At 44.2% G+C, this 19,649-nt stretch overlaps 1 protein-coding gene across 1 annotated transcript in view; it reads left to right on the forward strand.

Annotated features, from left to right (window-relative positions):
* The first annotated feature begins 320 nt into the window (after nt 1–320).
* Nucleotides 321–19,649, forward strand: part of LOC120037895 (atrial natriuretic peptide receptor 3-like) — a 78,670-nt gene continuing 59,341 nt past the window's right edge. Inside the window, exon 1 of the mRNA XM_038983860.1 lies at nt 321–1,292. Coding sequence (XP_038839788.1) covers nt 623–1,292 — 670 coding nt within the window. The 5' untranslated portion in view covers nt 321–622. The remainder of the gene's footprint in view (nt 1,293–19,649) is intronic.

Here is a 19,649-nt window from a genome sequence, read left to right on the forward strand (position 1 = left end):
CATACAATTATTTTAATTGTTCTATTTAGACCACACCATTGTTTGTATGAGGCAATGCATCCCACAGCATTCGGTGTCTGTAAATCCAAGTGTGCCTACAATACAGTGGAATGCAGCACAACTCTACTTTCTCTGTAAAATAAAATAAAAAGAGAGAAAAAGAGGGACCTGCAGCTTTAAGAAAGAGGTGTATCATACAGGGCTGACGCAGGAATAATAATGAAAAGATTCTTCAAAATTCCTCCCCTCAGCCAGCGTGTGTGGTAGCTGTCTGGGCAGTTACCTTATTTAAACAAGAGGATTGACCAGGGAAACGGGAGAATTAGTTAGGAAAACTCAGGGGATTCTTCCATCAGTTGAGCAGGTTGCAGGAGACTCTCTGTTCCCGGATCATACACTTAATACATTTTGACATTTTATTTCATTAATTCAAAGAAAAAGGCAATTCAATTTAGATTTTTTTTTGTTTGTTTAAAGATTCCACATTTGCAATTTACCTGCGCGCTCCGCGGCTCCGGGGACGCAGTTGAACTTGGAGAGAGAGTTATATAGAGAGGATAGAATCTCTCCAATATTGCATTATTACTGATTACAGGCAAAGCATAACTTTTAAAGTTGCATCATGCCATTTTTCATTTCATTGTGTTTGTACCTTTGGCTGGGGTTGTTACCTGGCCGGACAAGTACAGCCGTGAATGAAGACATCGAAGTATTGGTGATGTTGCCCAAAAATAACTCGTATATGTTCTCAATAGCACGAGTGACACCGGCCATCGAGTATGCAAAGCAGGGGTTGAAAATCGGCGGCGGTCTGTATTCGGGACTTAATTTCAACGTGCGTTATGAGGATTCCGACTGTGGCAATGATGCACTCTTCGCTCTGGTGGACCGCTCCTGCGAGAAGAAACCGGACTTGGTGCTCGGTCCGGTGTGTGAATACGCCGCGGCGCCGGTTGTAAGGATGGCATCTCACTGGAACATCCCGGTAATATCGGCAGGTGCTCTGGCCAGCGGGTTTAGAGACAAAGAGAAAGAATACTCTCGTCTAACCCGAATCTCTCCGTCTTACCTAAAAATGGCAGAGACGTTCTTGGCGATGTTCCGTAACTTCAACTGGAAAGACGCGTTGCTGATCTACGATGACGATAAGGAGGAGAGGAATTGTTACTTCACTATGGAAGGGGTGCACCTCAAACTCATGGACGAATATCAGACCGTCACCTATGCCATCAACTCTAAAGAAGAGCGCCTGAACACAGACGACATCATCAAATATATCTACGAGAGTGAAGGTACTGTACTGAAAAGTCTCTAGTCTGTCCAAGGGTATAGTTTTAAATGTCAGAATAGTTGGTCCAGTAGTCCCATCTGCTAATCGTGCCATTCATTCCACTTATTCCACTTAACATGTCATCTTATGCTTTATTGAAAAAACACTTATGTGATTGGCATGCGTTTCTGCTGCCCAGATATGCCCAGTATCTGAGGAACCTACCCCGAAATATGCCAAATATTTACAGGTAGGTTATTTGAAGAACCCATTGGATGTCAAATCTAGCCTTAACAACAGGCATCAAGAACACATGTTTGGCATATTCACATGGCATATTCACACAAATGAAAATGAAATGGTTCCCATCTTGTTCATTTATTTACAACATGGTGTAGTTTCCCTCCCTTTACTGTGGTACTGTATGTACATAAGAGCAGTCCACACTATACCAAGAGGTCTTGACCTTTATGGCACACTTTAAGGATGTTGGTTCAAGTATTGCTCAGACGGATCCCCCTCAATCGCTACAACAGTATACCTTCACTCAGTGAGACTGCTGTCTTATCAATGTGCCAGGTGCTTATAAAGTGTGAATAATCACAATGGCATGTTTACCACAGTGGAGAACAGGTGCAACATGTCAGTTGCCATAGTTACTGTGACACAGCGGATAAGTGGAATTGTGTTATATTGAAGCAATAAGGCATGATAACCTGGGGATTATCGTTTTATGCCACAGCATTGTTTAATATTCGTTTCTGAAATGCTAGAAGGGCATTACAACCAGATAGTGGACAGTTGGAATCATGATGCAATATGCACCTATGCATACAGACCGTATTTATTACAAAGTGACATAAAGCTAAACCAACAACCACACAAACTGAATTTGGATACATCGTAAACGCAGGTCCGACGAGGATAAAACGTAGCATTGATCTGTTTTTGTAGAGATCTTTTTTGGGGGGAGCATCTGGTGCCCTAACGTGGTGAGTGATGAATTTCTCTGGTTCCTACTGTTACAGTCATGACACAAGTGGGCTATGCTGTCAAATCCTCCCACATGTTTCTAGTTTGACCAGCTGTTTTCAGCAACTGAGATTTTATAATTAGGTTGTCATATTGGAAGGTTTGCTAGCAACAAACTATTTAGCCAGCTTCTAGCCCTAGTCTTTGATATGCAATGCGATCTCCTCGTAGTGAAGTGTTCAGTATCCTGACGAGAAGGCAAACTTTTCTAACTATGCCAGGGAAAACCAGGCATCTCCGGCTCATTGTTATGGGTGTATACACATGAATATCAATATAACACAGCTTAAATAAGCGCAAATGCAGCTACTTTGCTGTTATTCTGGCTGCAGAAGTAGTGACTGTGTTAGCCGTATAGCTAGTTGGCTAGCTAGCAAGCGAGGGATCAGAACGTTGCTAGCGAGCATGGCAACGGAATATATCCCCTGGCAACGGAACATACAGAATGAACAAGTGTTGCGTTCATAAATATACAACTAACTAGTGTCCAAAAGAGGACAAAGCATGAATTTGCTTATAGAAATGAACATGTAAAAAATATACATATATATATTTCTACCGTTAAATGTTTTATTTAGTGTTGTTTTCTCTGCAACTGTGGCATAAACAGGTTAAACACCTCCGTTCTGTACATTAACTTGGAAAAATGAACTCCTCAAAGGGCCTCGGATCCGCCGTGTCCCGCTGCATTGTCCATTATTTCCAAGGTAATGTACAGAACATCGGCATTTATCCCTTATATAAGGGCTGTTCTTAGGTCTGAGGCGAAGGGCATTATTGCTTTTATAAAACGGTTGCCAACATTAAAAAAAAAGATAAACTGCGTGTTTTCATTAAAAAACGTTATTGTAATGAGTAAATTAGTTTTATTTAATCTTTCCACCAGATGATATAGTCCAGGCAAAAGCCAGTTGTTAGTTCTGAAGTTGCTAACCAAACAGGCTGGTTGTTAAATCTTAAGTTTTGGGATGTTTTGACCCAGTCGTTCATTCTATTCATTCCACGTTGCTATGCTAAACAAATCATTGACATGTAGTTACCCAGGTTGAATCAACCTGTTATTACCCTTATTTCAGTGTTTACAATTAGATGAATTGGATGAAAATTAGAGTTTTTTTTCAAAACCAATGTATTTTCCACAAATGATTTCACATCATTGTATGTTGTCAAATTACATTGAAACAATTTTGATCCAACCAGTATGTGCCCAGTGGGTCTAACAAGCAGAAGTTCAGTGATGAAGAAATTCAATAAATCATTATTTCAACCCCCTAAAGTCTATGTCTGCACCCACACAGAAATCAAATATATATATATTTTTTAAATCCATACGTTTTCAGCTAGAGATATCTGGTTATTTTTCATTGGGTGCATCTCAATCCACAGCATCTGCCTACTGTATGTCGCACTTCCACATCTGAGGTGAAAGGTGACAGAGCAGTGTTGGTCAGACCTGGAGACATCCCATCTGAGGTGAAAGGTGACAGAGATAGAGCAGTGTTGGTCAGACCTGGAGACATCCCATCGGAGGTGAAAGGTGACAGAGATAGAGCAGTGTTTATCAGACCAGGAGACATCCCATCTGAGGTGAAAGGTGACAGAGATAGAGCAGTGTTTATCAGACCAGGAGACATCCCATCTGAGGTGAAAGGTGACAGAGATAGAGCAGTGTTGGTCAGACCTGGAGACATCCCATCTGAGGTGAAAGGTGACAGAGATAGAGCAGTGTTGGTCAGACCTGGAGACATCCCATCGGAGGTGAAAGGTGACAGAGATAGAGCAGTGTTTATCAGACCAGGAGACATCCCATCTGAGGTGAAAGGTGACAGAGCTAGAGCAGTGTTGGTCAGACCAGGAGACATCCCATCGGAGGTGAAAGGTGACAGAGATAGAGCAGTGTTTATCAGACCAGGAGACATCCCATCTGAGGTGAAAGGTGACAGAGATAGAGCAGTGTTTATCAGACCAGGAGACATCCCATCTGAGGTGAAAGGTGACAGAGCGGTGTTGGTCAGACCAGGAGACATCCCATCTGAGGTGAAAGGTGACAGAGATAGAGCAGTGTTGGTCAGACCAGGAGACATCCCATCTGAGGTGAAAGGTGACAGAGATAGAGCAGTGTTTATCAGACCAGGAGACATCCCATCTGAGGTGAAAGGTGACAGAGATAGAGCAGTGTTTATCAGACCAGGAGACATCCCATCTGAGGTGAAAGGTGACAGAGCTGGAGCAGTGTTGGTCAGACCAGGAGACATCCCATCTGAGGTGAAAGGTGGCAGAGCCAGAGCAGTGTTGGTCAGACCTGGAGACATCCCATCTGAGGTGAAAGGTGACAGAGCTGGAGCAGTGTTTATCAGACCAGGAGACATCCCATCTGAGGTGAAAGGTGACAGAGATAGAGCAGTGTTTATCAGACCAGGAGACATCCCATCTGAGGTGAAAGGTGACAGAGCTAGAGCAGTGTTGGTCAGACCAGGAGACATCCCATCTGAGGTGAAAGGTGACAGAGATAGAGCAGTGTTTATCAGACCAGGAGACATCCCATCTGAGGTGAAAGGTGACAGAGCTAGAGCAGTGTTGGTCAGACCAGGAGACATCCCATCTGAGGTGAAAGGTGACAGAGATAGAGCAGTGTTGGTCAGACCAGGAGACATCCCATCTGAGGTGAAAGGTGACAGAGCTAGAGCAGTGTTTATCAGACCAGGAGACATCCCATCTGAGGTGAAAGGTGACAGAGCTAGAGCAGTGTTGGTCAGACCAGGAGACATCCCATCTGAGGGGAAAGGTGACAGAGCGGTGTTGGTCAGACCAGGAGACATCCCATCTGAGGTGAAAGGTGACAGAGCTAGAGCAGTGTTTATCAGACCAGGAGACATCCCATCTGAGGTGAAAGGTGACAGAGCTAGAGCAGTGTTTATCAGACCAGGAGACATCCCATCTGAGGTGAAAGGTGACAGAGCTAGAGCAGTGTTGGTCAGACCTGGAGACATCCCATCTGAGGTGAAAGGTGACAGAGATAGAGCAGTGTTGGTCAGACCAGGAGACATCCCATCTGAGGTGAAAGGTGACAGAGATAGAGCAGTGTTGGTCAGACCAGGAGACATCCCATCTGAGGTGAAAGGTGACAGAGATAGACCAGTGTTGGTCAGACCAGGAGACATCCCATCTGAGGTGAAAGGTGACAGAGATAGAGCAGTGTTGGTCAGACCAGGAGACATCCCATCTGAGGTGAAAGGTGACAGAGATAGAGCAGTGTTGGCCAGACCAGGAGACATCCCATCTGAGGTGAAAGGTGACAGAGATAGAGCAGTGTTGGTCAGACCAGGAGACATCCCATCTGAGGTGAAAGGTGACAGAGATAGAGCAGTGTTGGTCAGACCAGGAGACATCCCATCTGAGGTGAAAGGTGACAGAGATAGAGCAGTGTTTGTCAGACCAGGAGACATCCCATCTGAGGTGAAAGGTGACAGAGCTGGAGCAGTGTTGGTCAGACCAGGAGACATCCCATCTGAGGTGAAAGGTGACAGAGCTAGAGCAGTGTTGGTCAGACCAGGAGACATCCCATCTGAGGTGAAAGGTGACAGAGATAGAGCAGTGTTGGTCAGACCAGGAGACATCCCATCTGAGGTGAAAGGTGACAGAGATAGAGCAGTGTTGGTCAGACCAGGAGACATCCCATCTGAGGTGAAAGGTGACAGAGATAGAGCAGTGTTGGTCAGACCAGGAGACATCCCATCTGAGGTGAAAGGTGACAGAGATAGAGTGGTGTTGGTCAGACCAGGAGACATCCCATCTGAGGTGAAAGGTGACAGAGATAGAGCAGTGTTGGTCAGACCGAAGCTTATTGTCAAGTCAATAATATAGTTATGGGGGATAGCTAGGCTAACGTTACTTCTCCTTTGCTAGCTAGCTAGCCAACTAAAGCTAACACACAATCACGTCAAGCAGCTGAAATGACAGCAAACGATGTGCATTTTTGTATGTTTTACCATATCTATATAGCCATTTCTTTGGATATATCCATTATACCTAATGATACGGGTTGGAGAATATTCAGAGGTGGAAACTTTCCGTGGGAATTAACGGGAATATATGGGAATTAACGGAAATATATACAAATTAATATTAATATCATTTAAATGTAGATGTTTTTTTGCATTGGATATATTTACCATATCATATGGAGACAGAAACATAAACATTTTACCTTATCATAAGTACACATAATTGCAAAAGATTAAATCCTCCCAATAGAATAAATAGACTCTTCACATGGGATGACTTCACTGAAGAATAATAGAAAGAGAATATTGAATGACCCCAACGATCCATCACATCTCCCAAAAACGTTTTCAACATCTGTAAAATGATAGTCTAGAAACTAAAGCTTTGGTTGTCTTCCTCTCAGCCTTCCATGTCTTCTCTCCTGGACCTCCTCAATGTCCACCTCTTGAACATCAGACTCTGAGGCCTCATCTTCACTGTCACTTTCCAACCTTGTTGAGGATGGCTCGTTGTCAGGCTCAAAAAGCCTCATATTTGCCCGGATGGACACCGATTTTTCAACCCTTGTATTGGTCAGTCTGTTGTTGCGTGCTTTGGTGTGTGTGTTCCCTAACAAGGACCGGTTACGCTCTGAGGCGGCTGATGTTGGTGGGATTTGGAGGATGATGGAGGCAACAGGGGAAAGAGCCTCAGATCCACAAAGTCCCTTCCACCAGGTGGCTGATGAGATGTGTTGGCAAGACTGCCATATTGCATCTCCATCCCAAAGTCCTTGCTTGGAGTGCTTCGCCAGACTGCCAAGAATCTTGCCCTCATCCAGGCCAAGGTGGCGAGACACGGTAGTGATGACACCATAGGTCTTATTGATCTCAGCACCAGACAGGATGCTCTTGCCAGCATACTTGGGGTCCAACATGTACGCTGCGGTGTGTATGGGCTTCAGGCAGAAATCTTCACGCTTTTTGATGTATTTCAGAACTGCATTTTCCACTGCTTGGAGCAACAGTGAAGTGGGCCGGGCAGTACGGATTTATTCTCTTACATCTGCAAGCAGAGTCTGAACATCAGACAGGATGGCATTGTCTCCCTCAATCCGTCCACTGGCTACTGCTATAGGTTTCAGAAGTTTCAGGCTGATTACCACTCTCTCACAAAATACATCAGGCAGGAGGATCCTCTTGATGAGGCTGTCCATATCGGCAGACTGTGATATGGTCATTTCTTGGAGAGACTCCTTCCCCTCCAGGAGACTGTCAAACATGATGACAACACCACCCCAACGGGTGTTGCTGGGCAGTTTCAATGTGGTGCTCTTATTCTTCTCACTTTGCTTGGTGAGGTAGATTGCTGCTATAACTTGATGACCCTTCACATACCTAACCATTTCCTTGGCTCTGTTGTAGAGTGTATCCATTGTTTTCAGTGCCATGATGTCCTTGAGGAGCAGATTCAATGCATGAGCAGCACAGCCAATGGGTGTGATGTGAGGGTAGGACTCCTCCACTTTAGACCAAGCAGCCTTCATGTTCGCAGCATTGTCTGTCACCAGTGCAAATACCTTATGTGGTCCAAGGTCATTGATGACTGCCTTCAGCTCATCTGCAATGTAGAGACCGGTGTGTCTGTTGTCTCTAGGGAGAGGGGTGGAGATGATGTAGTTAATTATTCCTTAACCCACAAACATTCGACCACCCATCAGAGATGATTGCAATACAGTCTGCTTTCTCTATGATTTGCGTCTACCATGTGGGTTTTAGCTTGTGGGTGGGTGGAGTGATGGGAGTGATGGATGGACGGGTGGATGGTTGGATGGATCGGCAGCATGGTTTCAAGAGAGAAACTGTGATGGGGCATCCTTTTCCGAAATGCCCTCTCTGTCTCTCTTCATTCAGATTGGTTATGCAACTAGACCTTTGTCTAATGTTTGCACAGAGGTATCCTCTGTTCATTCATGGCTCTCCCATAACAGACTAAAAGAGAGAGATGAAGGGAGAGAGAAGGGTGAAAGACAGACAGACAGACAGACAGACAGACAGACAGACAGACAGACAGACAGACAGACAGACAGACAGACAGACAGACAGACAGACAGACAGACAGACAGACAGACAGACGCCTTGAGACATGACCTACTAGGACAAGCAAGTGAGTGGTTCATAGTCGTGTGGTAGAATGGATACTCTGTCCGTCCTCTCCTAGCCCACGTCTACAGTTGCTGCGCTAACGCAACGGCTAGGAGGTATCACTTCTTTAGTGAATAAGGGTTCAAAGTTCATACCAAGTTGCCATGCTATATGCTCATGCTATATTCTGGCTGGTATAGTCAAAATCCATCCTTCCGGCGTGTAGGTCGTCACCGTCACATTGAAATTCAATGCTCATTTCGTTAGGTTCTTGCTGAGGTTGGCTTAGTTCTGTAGGTGGTCTTTGTCCTTTCAACTTGGGGACCTCAAGTCCTCACGTCCTTGGAACAGGAATTTGAATTTTCGCCAAAGGGTTTATATAGTGGTTAAAGAAGGGCGTGTTTCATAGTTTACAACCAGTGTCTGTTCACTTGGGCGGGGCCTCTGAGTGAGCAGAGTTTCTCTATGACAAACCGTTCTCTCATTTAAGAAGCTAAAATTACATTTAATCTTTTCACAAATAGTTTCATATTTAAACATTTAAATTGCACAACAATTCCATGTGAATCTGATAACTAGAATGTGTCGACTTTCCAAGATACAGTTTATGTCGTCCTGTCATAAGTAATAATGTCTCAGACGCCAACTGATCTGACATCGTATTCATTAAGTACCAACGCATATTTTAAACTGGTTGGATTACCGAAATATGGATTCCGTTTCCCACCTTTTGATGTTCCCAGACTCTCCATGTTAACAAAGGGATTTTCAATGGTCACATCAGTAGAGTAGAGAGAGAAAAAAGGGGAAAGGTATTTATGGGGGGGTCATAAACCTCCCCCAACGGGCCAACGTCATGACAGTTGGGTATGTAAACATCAACTATGTCTCTGTTGTCGAAGCACATGGAGATGCAGTACATGCTGTCATATCTCTTCTTGACATGTGGAACAAGCTATTCAAGCTAGAATAAGCTGCCGTGTACTGTGTTATTAACTAGGTACAGTAATGTACTGTGTTATTAACTAGGTACAGTTATGTACTGTGTTATTAACTAGGTACAGTAATGTACTGTGTTATTAACTAGTAACAATAATGTACTGTGTTATTAACTAGGTACAGTTATGTACTGTGTGGTTAACTAGTAACAGTAATGTACTGTGTTGTTAACTAGTAACAGTAATGTACTGTGTTATTAACTAGTAACAGTAATGTACTGTGTTGTTAACTAGTAACAGTAATGTACTGTGTTGTTAACTAGTAACAGTAATGTACTGTGTTGTTAACTAGTAACAGTAATGTACTGTGTTGTTAACTAGTAACAGTAATGTACTGTGGTATTAACTAGTAACAGTTATGTACTGTGTTATTAACTAGTAACAGTCATACTGTGGTATTAACTAGTAACAGGCATACCGAGTTATTAACTAGTAACAGTAATGTACTGTGGTATTAACTAGTAACAGTTATGTACTGTGGTATTAACTAGTAACAGTTATGTACTGTGTTAGTAACTAGTAACAGTAATGTACTGTGGTATTAACTAGTAACAGGCATACCGAGTTATTAACTAGTAACAGTAATGTACTGTGTTGTTAACTAGTAACAGTAATGTACTGTGTTGTTAACTAGTAACAGTAATGTACTGTGGTATTAACTAGTAACAGGCATACCGAGTTATTAACTAGTAACAGTAATGTACTGTGTTGTTAACTAGTAACAGTAATGTACTGTGTTGTTAACTAGTAACAGTAATGTACTGTGGTATTAACTAGTAACAGTAATGTACTGTGTTGTTAACTAGGTAAAGTAATGTACTGTGTTATTAACTAGTAACAGTTATGTACTGTGGTATTAACTAGTAACAGTAATGTACTGTGTTATTAACTAGGTACAGTAATGTACTGTGTTATTAACTAGTAACAGTAATGTACTGTGTTATTAACTAGTAACAGTTATGTACTGTGGTATTAACTAGTAACAGTAATGTACTGTGTTATTAACTAGGTACAGTAATGTACTGTGTTATTAACTAGTAACAGTAATGTACTGTGTTGTTAACTAGTAACAGTCATACCGACTAGTAACAGTCATACTGAGTTATTAACTAGTAACAGTCATACTGAGTTATTAACTAGTAACAGTCATACTGAGTTATTAACTAGTAACAGTCATACTGAGTTATTAACTAGTAACAGTCATACTGAGTTATTAACTAGTAACAGTCATACTGAGTTATTAACTAGTAACAGTCATACTGAGTTATTAACTAGTAACAGTCATACTGACTAGTAACAGTCATACTGAGTTATTAACTAGTAACAGTCATACTGAGTTATTAACTAGTAACAGTCATACTGAGTTATTAACTAGTAACAGTCATACTGAGTTATTAACTAGTAACAGTCATACTGAGTTATTAACTAGTAACAGTCATACTGAGTTATTAACTAGTAACAGTCATACTGAGTTATTAACTAGTAACAGTCATACTGAGTTATTAACTAGTAACAGTCATACTGACTAGTAACAGTCATACTGAGTTATTAACTAGGAACAGTCATACTGAGTTATTAACTAGTAACAATCATACTGAGTTATTAACTAGTAACAGTCATACTGAGTTATTAACTAGTAACAGTCATACTGAGTTATTAACTAGTAACAGTCATACTGAGTTATTAACTAGTAACAGTCATACTGAGTTATTAACTAGTAACAGTCATACTGAGTTATTAACTAGTAACAGTCATACTGAGTAGTAACAGTCATACTGAGTTATTAACTAGTAACAGTCATACTGAGTTATTAACTAGTAACAGTCATACTGAGTTATTAACTAGTAACAGTCATACTGAGTTATTAACTAGTAACAGTCATACTGACTAGTAACAGTCATACTGAGTTATTAACTAGTAACAGTCATACTGAGTTATTAACTAGTAACAGTCATACTGAGTTATTAACTAGTAACAGTCATACTGAGTTATTAACTAGTAACAGTCATACTGAGTTATTAACTAGTAACAGTCATACTGAGTTATTAACTAGTAACAGTCATACTGAGTTATTAACTAGTAACAGTCATACTGAGTTATTAACTAGTAACAGTCATACTGACTAGTAACAGTCATACTGAGTTATTAACTAGTAACAGTCATACTGAGTTATTAACTAGTAACAGTCATACTGAGTTATTAACTAGTAACAGTCATACTGACTAGTAACAGTCATACTGAGTTATTAACTAGTAACAGTCATACTGAGTTATTAACTAGTAACAGTCATACTGAGTTATTAACTAGTAACAGTCATACTGAGTTATTAACTAGTAACAGTCATACTGAGTTATTAACTAGTAACAGTCATACTGAGTTATTAACTAGTAACAGTCATACTGAGTTATTAACTAGTAACAGTCATACTGACTAGTAACAGTCATACTGAGTTATTAACTAGTAACAGTCATACTGAGACGTGTATATAGGTGGCAGGGAAGTCAGGCGCAGGAGAATCAAACTTAGTGGAATGGAGTTGTTTAATGACTTAAAACATAACTCCAAAACTATAAAAACAAAGTGGGTACGAGGACCCGTCGCGCACCAATACAAACAACACGAAATCTGAACAACAAACCATCTCTGACAAAGACATGAGGGGAAACAGAGGGTTAAATACATAACAGGTAATGAATGGGATTGAAACCAGGTGTGTAGGAAGACAAGGGGAAATGGGGGGAAATGATCACGCTAGGTTCAGAAGGCTGTTAGGTGGGGAAATGATCACGCTAGGTTCAGAAGGCCGTGAGGTGGGGAAATGATCACGCTAGGTTCAGAAGGCTGTGAGGTGGGGAAATGATCACGCTAGGTTCAGAAGGCTGTGAGGTGGGGAAATGATCACGCTAGGTTCAGAAGGCTGTGAGGTGGGGAAATGATCACGCTAGGTTCAGAAGGCTGTGAGGTGGGGAAATGATCACGCTAGGTTCAGAAGGCCGTGAGGTGGGGGAATGATCACGCTAGGTTCAGAAGGCTGTAAGGTGGGGAAATGATCACGCTAGGTTCAGAAGGCTGTGAGGTGGGGAAATGATCACGCTAGGTTCAGAAGGCCGTGAGGTGGGGAAATGATCACGCTAGGTTCAGAAGGCTGTGAGGTGGGGAAATGATCACGCTAGGTTCAGAAGGCCGTGAGGTGGGGGAATGATCACGCTAGGTTCAGAAGGCCGTGAGGTGGGGGAATGATCACGCTAGGTTCAGAAGGCCGTGAGGTGGGGGAATGATCACGCTAGGTTCAGAAGGCTGTAAGGTGGGGAATGATCACGCTAGGTTCAGAAGGCCGTGAGGTGGGGGAATGATCACGCTAGGTTCAGAAGGCCGTGAGGTGGGGGAATGATCACGCTAGGTTCAGAAGGCCGTGAGGTGGGGAAATGATCACGCTAGGTTCAGAAGGCCGTGAGGTGGGGGAATGATCACGCTAGGTTCAGAAGGCCGTGAGGTGGGGGAATGATCACGCTAGGTTCAGAAGGCTGTAAGGTGGGGAAATGATCACGCTAGGTTCAGAAGGCCGTGAGGTGGGGGAATGATCACGCTAGGTTCAGAAGGTCGTGAGGTAGGGGAAATGATCACGCTAGGTTCAGAAGGCCGTGAGGTGGGGAAATGATCACGCTAGGTTCAGAAGGCCGTGAGGTGGGGAAATGATCACGCTAGGTTCAGAAGGCCGTGAGGTGGGGAAATGATCACGCTAGGTTCAGAAGGCTGTGAGATGGGGAAATGATCACGCTAGGTTCAGAAGGCTGTGAGGTGGAGAAATGATCACGCTAGGTTCAGAAGGCCGTGAGGTGGGGGAATGATCACGCTAGGTTCAGAAGGCTGTGAGGTAGGGAAATGATCACGCTAGGTTCAGAAGGCTGTGAGGTGGAGAAATGATCAAGATCCATAAAGTTTCCATTACAGTCGTCACTTTGAAAAGAGGCATCAACAAATGCGGTTAAACGTGAGGCGTCCTTATTCAAAATTAGACGCTCATCCAGGTGTTTATTTCCTCAAGTAAAGTAATGATCCTCTTCTTGGCAGCATTTAGTTTGTGACATTTGACACAGGTGAAGGTTTCAGAAAAGTAATTCACTGGGATGACTGAACATGTCAAATCAAATGCATTTAATGGCCTTATGGTCAGCGATAGAGTCAAAGGAGTTTTCGCTGCTTTGTGTAGAAGTAGGAGTACGTCCTTTACTCAATTCAGCCATTTTGCTTGCTAGCCAATAGGCTATTAAAAGGATCCAGAGACAAATCTAGCGGTCCCAGCACTGTGGCCCTCCGCGTTGCTGTATCCTAAATACATCATAAAAACTGGATATAAAATATTAGTTATGAAATAAAATTGAATAGTTATGTAATAACAAAAATTCTATGTATTCACTAAAACGGTTTGTCAGAGAAGCACCACGGCAGCATGGACAGGTAGCAACCAGGAGCCACGGGGACACATAAAACGCCCTGTGAGCCACAATAAGTAGTGCCCGTCTGTTGCCCCCTTCTATGCAATCCTGAGCTCTATAACTAGTGTCAGGGCTCAGTACCGAGGGACAATCCTGAGCTCTATAACTAGTGTCAGGGCTCTGTACCGAGGGACAATCCTGAGCTCTATAACTAGTGTCAGGGCTCTGTACCGAGAGACAATCCTGAGCTCTATAACTAGTGTCAGGGCTCTGTACCGAGGGACAATCCTGAGCTCTATAACTAGTGTCAGGGCTCTGTACCGAGAGACAATCCTGAGCTCTATAACTAGTGTCAGAGCTCTGTACCGAGAGACAATCCTGAGCTCTATAACTAGTGTCAGGGCTCAGTACCGAGAGACAATCCTGAGCTCTATAACTAGTGTCAGGGCTCAGTACCGAGAGACAATCCTGAGCTCTATAACTAGTGTCAGAGCTCTGTACCGAGAGACAATCCTGAGCTCTATAACTAGTGTCAGAGCTCTGTACCGAGAGACAATCCTGAGCTCTATAACTAGTGTCAGGGCTCTGTACCGAGAGACAATCCTGAGCTCTATAACTAGTGTCAGTGCTCAGTACCGAGAGACAATCCTGAGCTCTATAACTAGTGTCAGTGCTCAGTACCGAGAGACAATCCTGAGCTCTATAACTAGTGTCAGTGCTCAGTACCGAGAGACAATCCTGAGCTCTATAACTAGTGTCAGTGCTCAGTACCGAGAGACAATCCTGAGCTCTATAACTAGTGTCAGAGCTCTGTACCGAGAGACAATCCTGAGCTCTATAACTAGTGTCAGGGCTCTGTACCGAGAGACAATCCTGAGCTCTATAACTAGTGTCAGGGCTCTGTACCGAGAGACAATCCTGAGCTCTATAACTAGTGTCAGGGCTCAGTACCGAGAGACAATCCTGAGCTCTATAACTAGTGTCAGGGCTCTGTACCGAGAGACAATCCTGAGCTCTATAACTAGTGTCAGGGCTCAGTACCGAGAGATAATCCTGAGCTCTATAACTAGTGTCAGGGCTCAGTACCGAGAGACAATCCTGAGCTCTATAACTAGTGTCAGGGCTCTGTACCGAGAGACAATCCTGAGCTCTATAACTAGTGTCAGGGCTCTGTACCGAGAGACAATCCTGAGCTCTATAACTAGTGTCAGGGCTCTGTACCGAGAGACAATCCTGAGCTCTATAACTAGTGTCAGGGCTCTGTACCGAGAGACAATCCTGAGCTCTATAACTAGTGTCAGGGCTCAGTACCGAGAGATAATCCTGAGCTCTACAACTAGTGTCAGGGCTCAGTCCCGAGAGACAATCCTGAGCTCTATAACTAGTGTCAGGGCTCTTTACCGAGAGACAATCCTGAGCTCTATAACTAGTGTCAGGGCTCTGTACCGAGAGACAATCCTGAGCTCTATAACTAGTGTCAGGGCTCTGTACCGAGAGACAATCCTGAGCTCTATAACTAGTGTCAGTGCTCCGTACCGAGGGACAATCCTGAGCTCTATAACTAGTGTCAGGGCTCAGTACCGAGAGACAATCCTGAGCTCTATAACTAGTGTCAGGGCTCAGTACCGAGAGACAATCCTGAGCTCTATAACTAGTGTCAGGGCTCAGTACCGAGAGACAATCCTGAGCTCTATAACTAGTGTCAGGGCTCAGTACCGAGAGACAATCTTGAGCTCTATAACTAGTGTCAGGGCTCAGTACCGAGAGACAATCCTGAGCTCTATAACTAGTGTCAGGGCTCTGTACCGAGAGACAATCCTGAGCTCTATAACTAGTGTCAGGGCTCTGTACCGAGGGACAATCCTGAGCTCTATAACTAGTGTCAGGGCTCTGTACCGAGGGACAATCCTGAGCTCTATAACTAGTGTCAGGGCTCTGTACCGAGAGACAATCCTGAGCTCTATAACTAGTGTCAGGGCTCTGTACCGAGGGACAATCCTGAGCTCTATAACTAGTGTCAGGGCTCTGTACCGAGAGAAAATCCTGAGCTCTATAACTAGTGTCAGGGCTCAGTACCGAGGGACAATCCTGAGCTCTATAACTAGTGTCAGGGCTCTGTACCGAGAGACAATCCTGAGCTCTATAACTAGTGTCAGGGCTCTGTACCGAGAGACAATCCTGAGCTCTATAACTAGTGTCAGGGCTCTGTACCGAGAGACAATCCTGAGCTCTATAACTAGTGTCAGGGCTCAGTACCGAGAGACAATCCTGAGCTCTATAACTAGTGTCAGGGCTCAGTACCGAGAGACAATCCTGAGCTCTATAACTAGTGTCAGGGCTCTGTACCGAGGGACAATCCTGAGCTCTATAACTAGTGTCAGGGCTCAGTACCGAGGGACAATCCTGAGCTCTATAACTAGTGTCAGGGCTCAGTACCGAGAGACAATCCTGAGCTCTATAACTAGTGTCAGGGCTCAGTACCGAGAGACAATCCTGAGCTCTATAACAAGTGTCAGGGCTCTGTACCGAGGGACAATCCTGAGCTCTATAACTAGTGTCAGGGCTCTGTACCGAGAGACAATCCTGAGCTCTATAACTAGTGTCAGGGCTCTGTACCGAGAGACAATCCTGAGCTCTATAACTAGTGTCAGGGCTCAGTACCGAGAGACAATCCTGAGCTCTATAACTAGTGTCAGGGCTCAGTACCGAGAGACAATCCTGAGCTCTATAACTAGTGTCAGGGCTCTGTACCGAGGGACAATCCTGAGCTCTATAACTAGTGTCAGGGCTCAGTACCGAGGGACAATCCTGAGCTCTATAACTAGTGTCAGGGCTCAGTACCGAGAGACAATCCTGAGCTCTATAACTAGTGTCAGGGCTCAGTACCGAGAGACAATCCTGAGCTCTATAACAAGTGTCAGGGCTCTGTACCGAGGGACAATCCTGAGCTCTATAACTAGTGTCAGGGCTCTGTACCGAGAGACAATCCTGAGCTCTATAACTAGTGTCAGGGCTCTGTACCGAGAGACAATCCTGAGCTCTATAACTAGTGTCAGGGCTCAGTACCGAGAGACAATCCTGAGCTCTATAACTAGTGTCAGGGCTCAGTACCGAGAGACAATCCTGAGCTCTATAACTAGTGTCAGGGCTCTGTACCGAGGGACAATCCTGAGCTCTATAACTAGTGTCAGGGCTCCGTACCGAGAGACAATCCTGAGCTCTATAACTAGTGTCAGGGCTCTGTACCGAGAGACAATCCTGAGCTCTATAACTAGTGTCAGGGCTCAGTACCGAGAGACAATCCTGAGCTCTATAACTAGTGCCAGGGCTCTGTACCGAGAGATAATCCTGAGCTCTATAACTAGTGTCAGGGCTCAGTACCGAGAGACAATCCTGAGGTCTATAACTAGTGTCAGGGCTCTGTACCGAGAGACAATCCTGAGCTCTATAACTAGTGTCAGGGCTTAGTACCGAGAGACAATCCTGAGCTCTATAACTAGTGTCAGGGCTCTGTACCGAGAGACAATCCTGAGCTCTATAACTAGTGTCAGGGCTCAGTACCGAGAGACAATCCTGAGCTCTATAACTAGTGTCAGGGCTCTGTACCGAGAGACAATCCTGAGCTCTATAACTAGTGTCAGGGCTCAGTACCGAGAGACAATCCTGAGCTCTATAACTAGTGTCAGGGCTCTGTACCGAGAGACAATCCTGAGCTCTATAACTAGTGTCAGGGCTCTGTACCGAGAGACAATCCTGAGCTCTATAACTAGTGTCAGGGCTCAGTACCGAGAGACAATCCTGAGCTCTATAACTAGTGTCAGGGCTCAGTACCGAGGGACAATCCTGAGCTCTATAACTAGTGTCAGGGCTCCATACCAAGGGACAATCCTGGAGTTTTGAAATATTGCTGGCTGGAGCTCAGCTGTGTGTAACGTGGAGCAGTGAGGGGAGAGCAGAGACACAGAGAGACACACACTGAGAGACACACTGAGATACACACACTGAGAGACACACAGAGAGAGACACACTGAGATACACACACTGAGAGAGACACACTGAGAGACACACACTGAGAGACACACACTGAGAGACACACAGAGATACACACACTGAGAGACACACTGAGATACACACACTGAGAGAGACACACTGAGAGAGACACACTGAGAGACACACAGAGAGAGACACACAGAGAGAGACACACACTGAGAGACACACTGAGATACACACACTGAGAGACACACTGAGATACACACACTGAGAGAGACACACTGAGAGAGACACACTGAGAGACACTCAGAGAAAGACACACAGAGAAAGACAGAGACACAGAGAGACATAGAGAGAGAGAGAGAGAGAGAGAGAGAGAGAGAGAGAGAGAGAGAGAGAGAGAGAGAGAGAGAGAGAGAGAGAGAGAGAGAGAGACAGAAGCACAGAGAGTGACACACACACACACAGAGAGGACTGTTGTGTTCCTCTCTCTCGGCGTGCCTAATTAAAGGGTGCTGTAGTACCGGCAGCACCAGCAGCAGGAGCACTGAGAGGAAGTGTGTCCCTCTTTCTGGGAGCAGGAGGTTACTTCAGGAGCCGTGAGGCGCTGAGCGCTAGCCCCCCCCCGACCCTCCACTATAGTGACAGAGCTGTGGAAATGTTCCAGCAGACACGCTGGTTGTATCCCAAATATAACCCTATTCCCTAAACAGTGCACTACTTCTGACCAAAGCCTTATGGACGCAGGTCAACAGTAGTGCACTGTACAGGGGATAGACTGCCATTTGACACTCAGTATCTGAATGTGTCCTATTGACCACGGCTAGTCGACGGGGGGACACTCTGACAAGTTATTTCCCTCCGACTCGCCTTGTTGTTTGTTTGTCTGTTTGTTGTTTATTTTAAAAACCCTTTGCTCCATGGGAAAACATGTCATGGTTACCACGCAGGTTTTCTGTGGATATTTGGGTGACGGCAGAGGGCCGAGGCCCTGCTAACGCTACTGCTCAGTGCTTACATTTTCCTCTCCTATTTTGACTGTCCTTGTGAAAAAAGACCTCTAGACAGAGGAATGGTTTCCCCTGGGTCTGGCTGTGCGGTGAGGGAAAGGTTCGCCTGGTCCCAGATCTGTTTGTGCTGTCTTGCCAACTCCTATTGTTCTATTGTCACGTCAAACACAAACTGACCTGGGAAAGGTATCCGTGGCTGTAGTACTGTTGTCAATAACAGCATCATACTGTATACAAACAGCCCTGGGAAAGGTTTGTTGTCATTAACAGCATCATACTGTATACAAACAGACCTGGAAAAGGTTTGTTGTCATTAACAGCATCATACTGTATACAAACAGACCTGGGAAAGGTTTGTTGTCATTAACAGCATCATACTGTATACAAACAGACCTGGAAAAGGTTTGTTGTCATTAACAGCATCATACTGTATACAAACAGACCTGGGAAAGGTTTGTTGTCATTAACAGCATCATACTGTATACAAACAGACCTGGAAAAGGTTTGTTGTCATTAACAGCATCATACTGTATACAAACAGACCTGGGAAAGGTTTGTTGTCATTAACAGCATCATACTGTATACAAACAGACCTGGGAAAGGTTTCTGTATCTGTATGTAGGGTCTGTATCTACTGTAGGGTCTGTATCTACTGTAGGGTCTGTATCTACTGTAGGGTCTGTATCTACTGTAGGGTCTGTATCTACTGTAGGGTCTGTATCTACTGTAGGGTCTGTATCTACTGTAGGGTCTGTATCTACTGTAAGTGGTCTAGTATCTACTGT

This window comes from Salvelinus namaycush, unplaced genomic scaffold, assembly GCF_016432855.1.
Source record: "Salvelinus namaycush isolate Seneca unplaced genomic scaffold, SaNama_1.0 Scaffold197, whole genome shotgun sequence".
Lineage (NCBI taxonomy): Eukaryota > Metazoa > Chordata > Actinopteri > Salmoniformes > Salmonidae > Salvelinus > Salvelinus namaycush.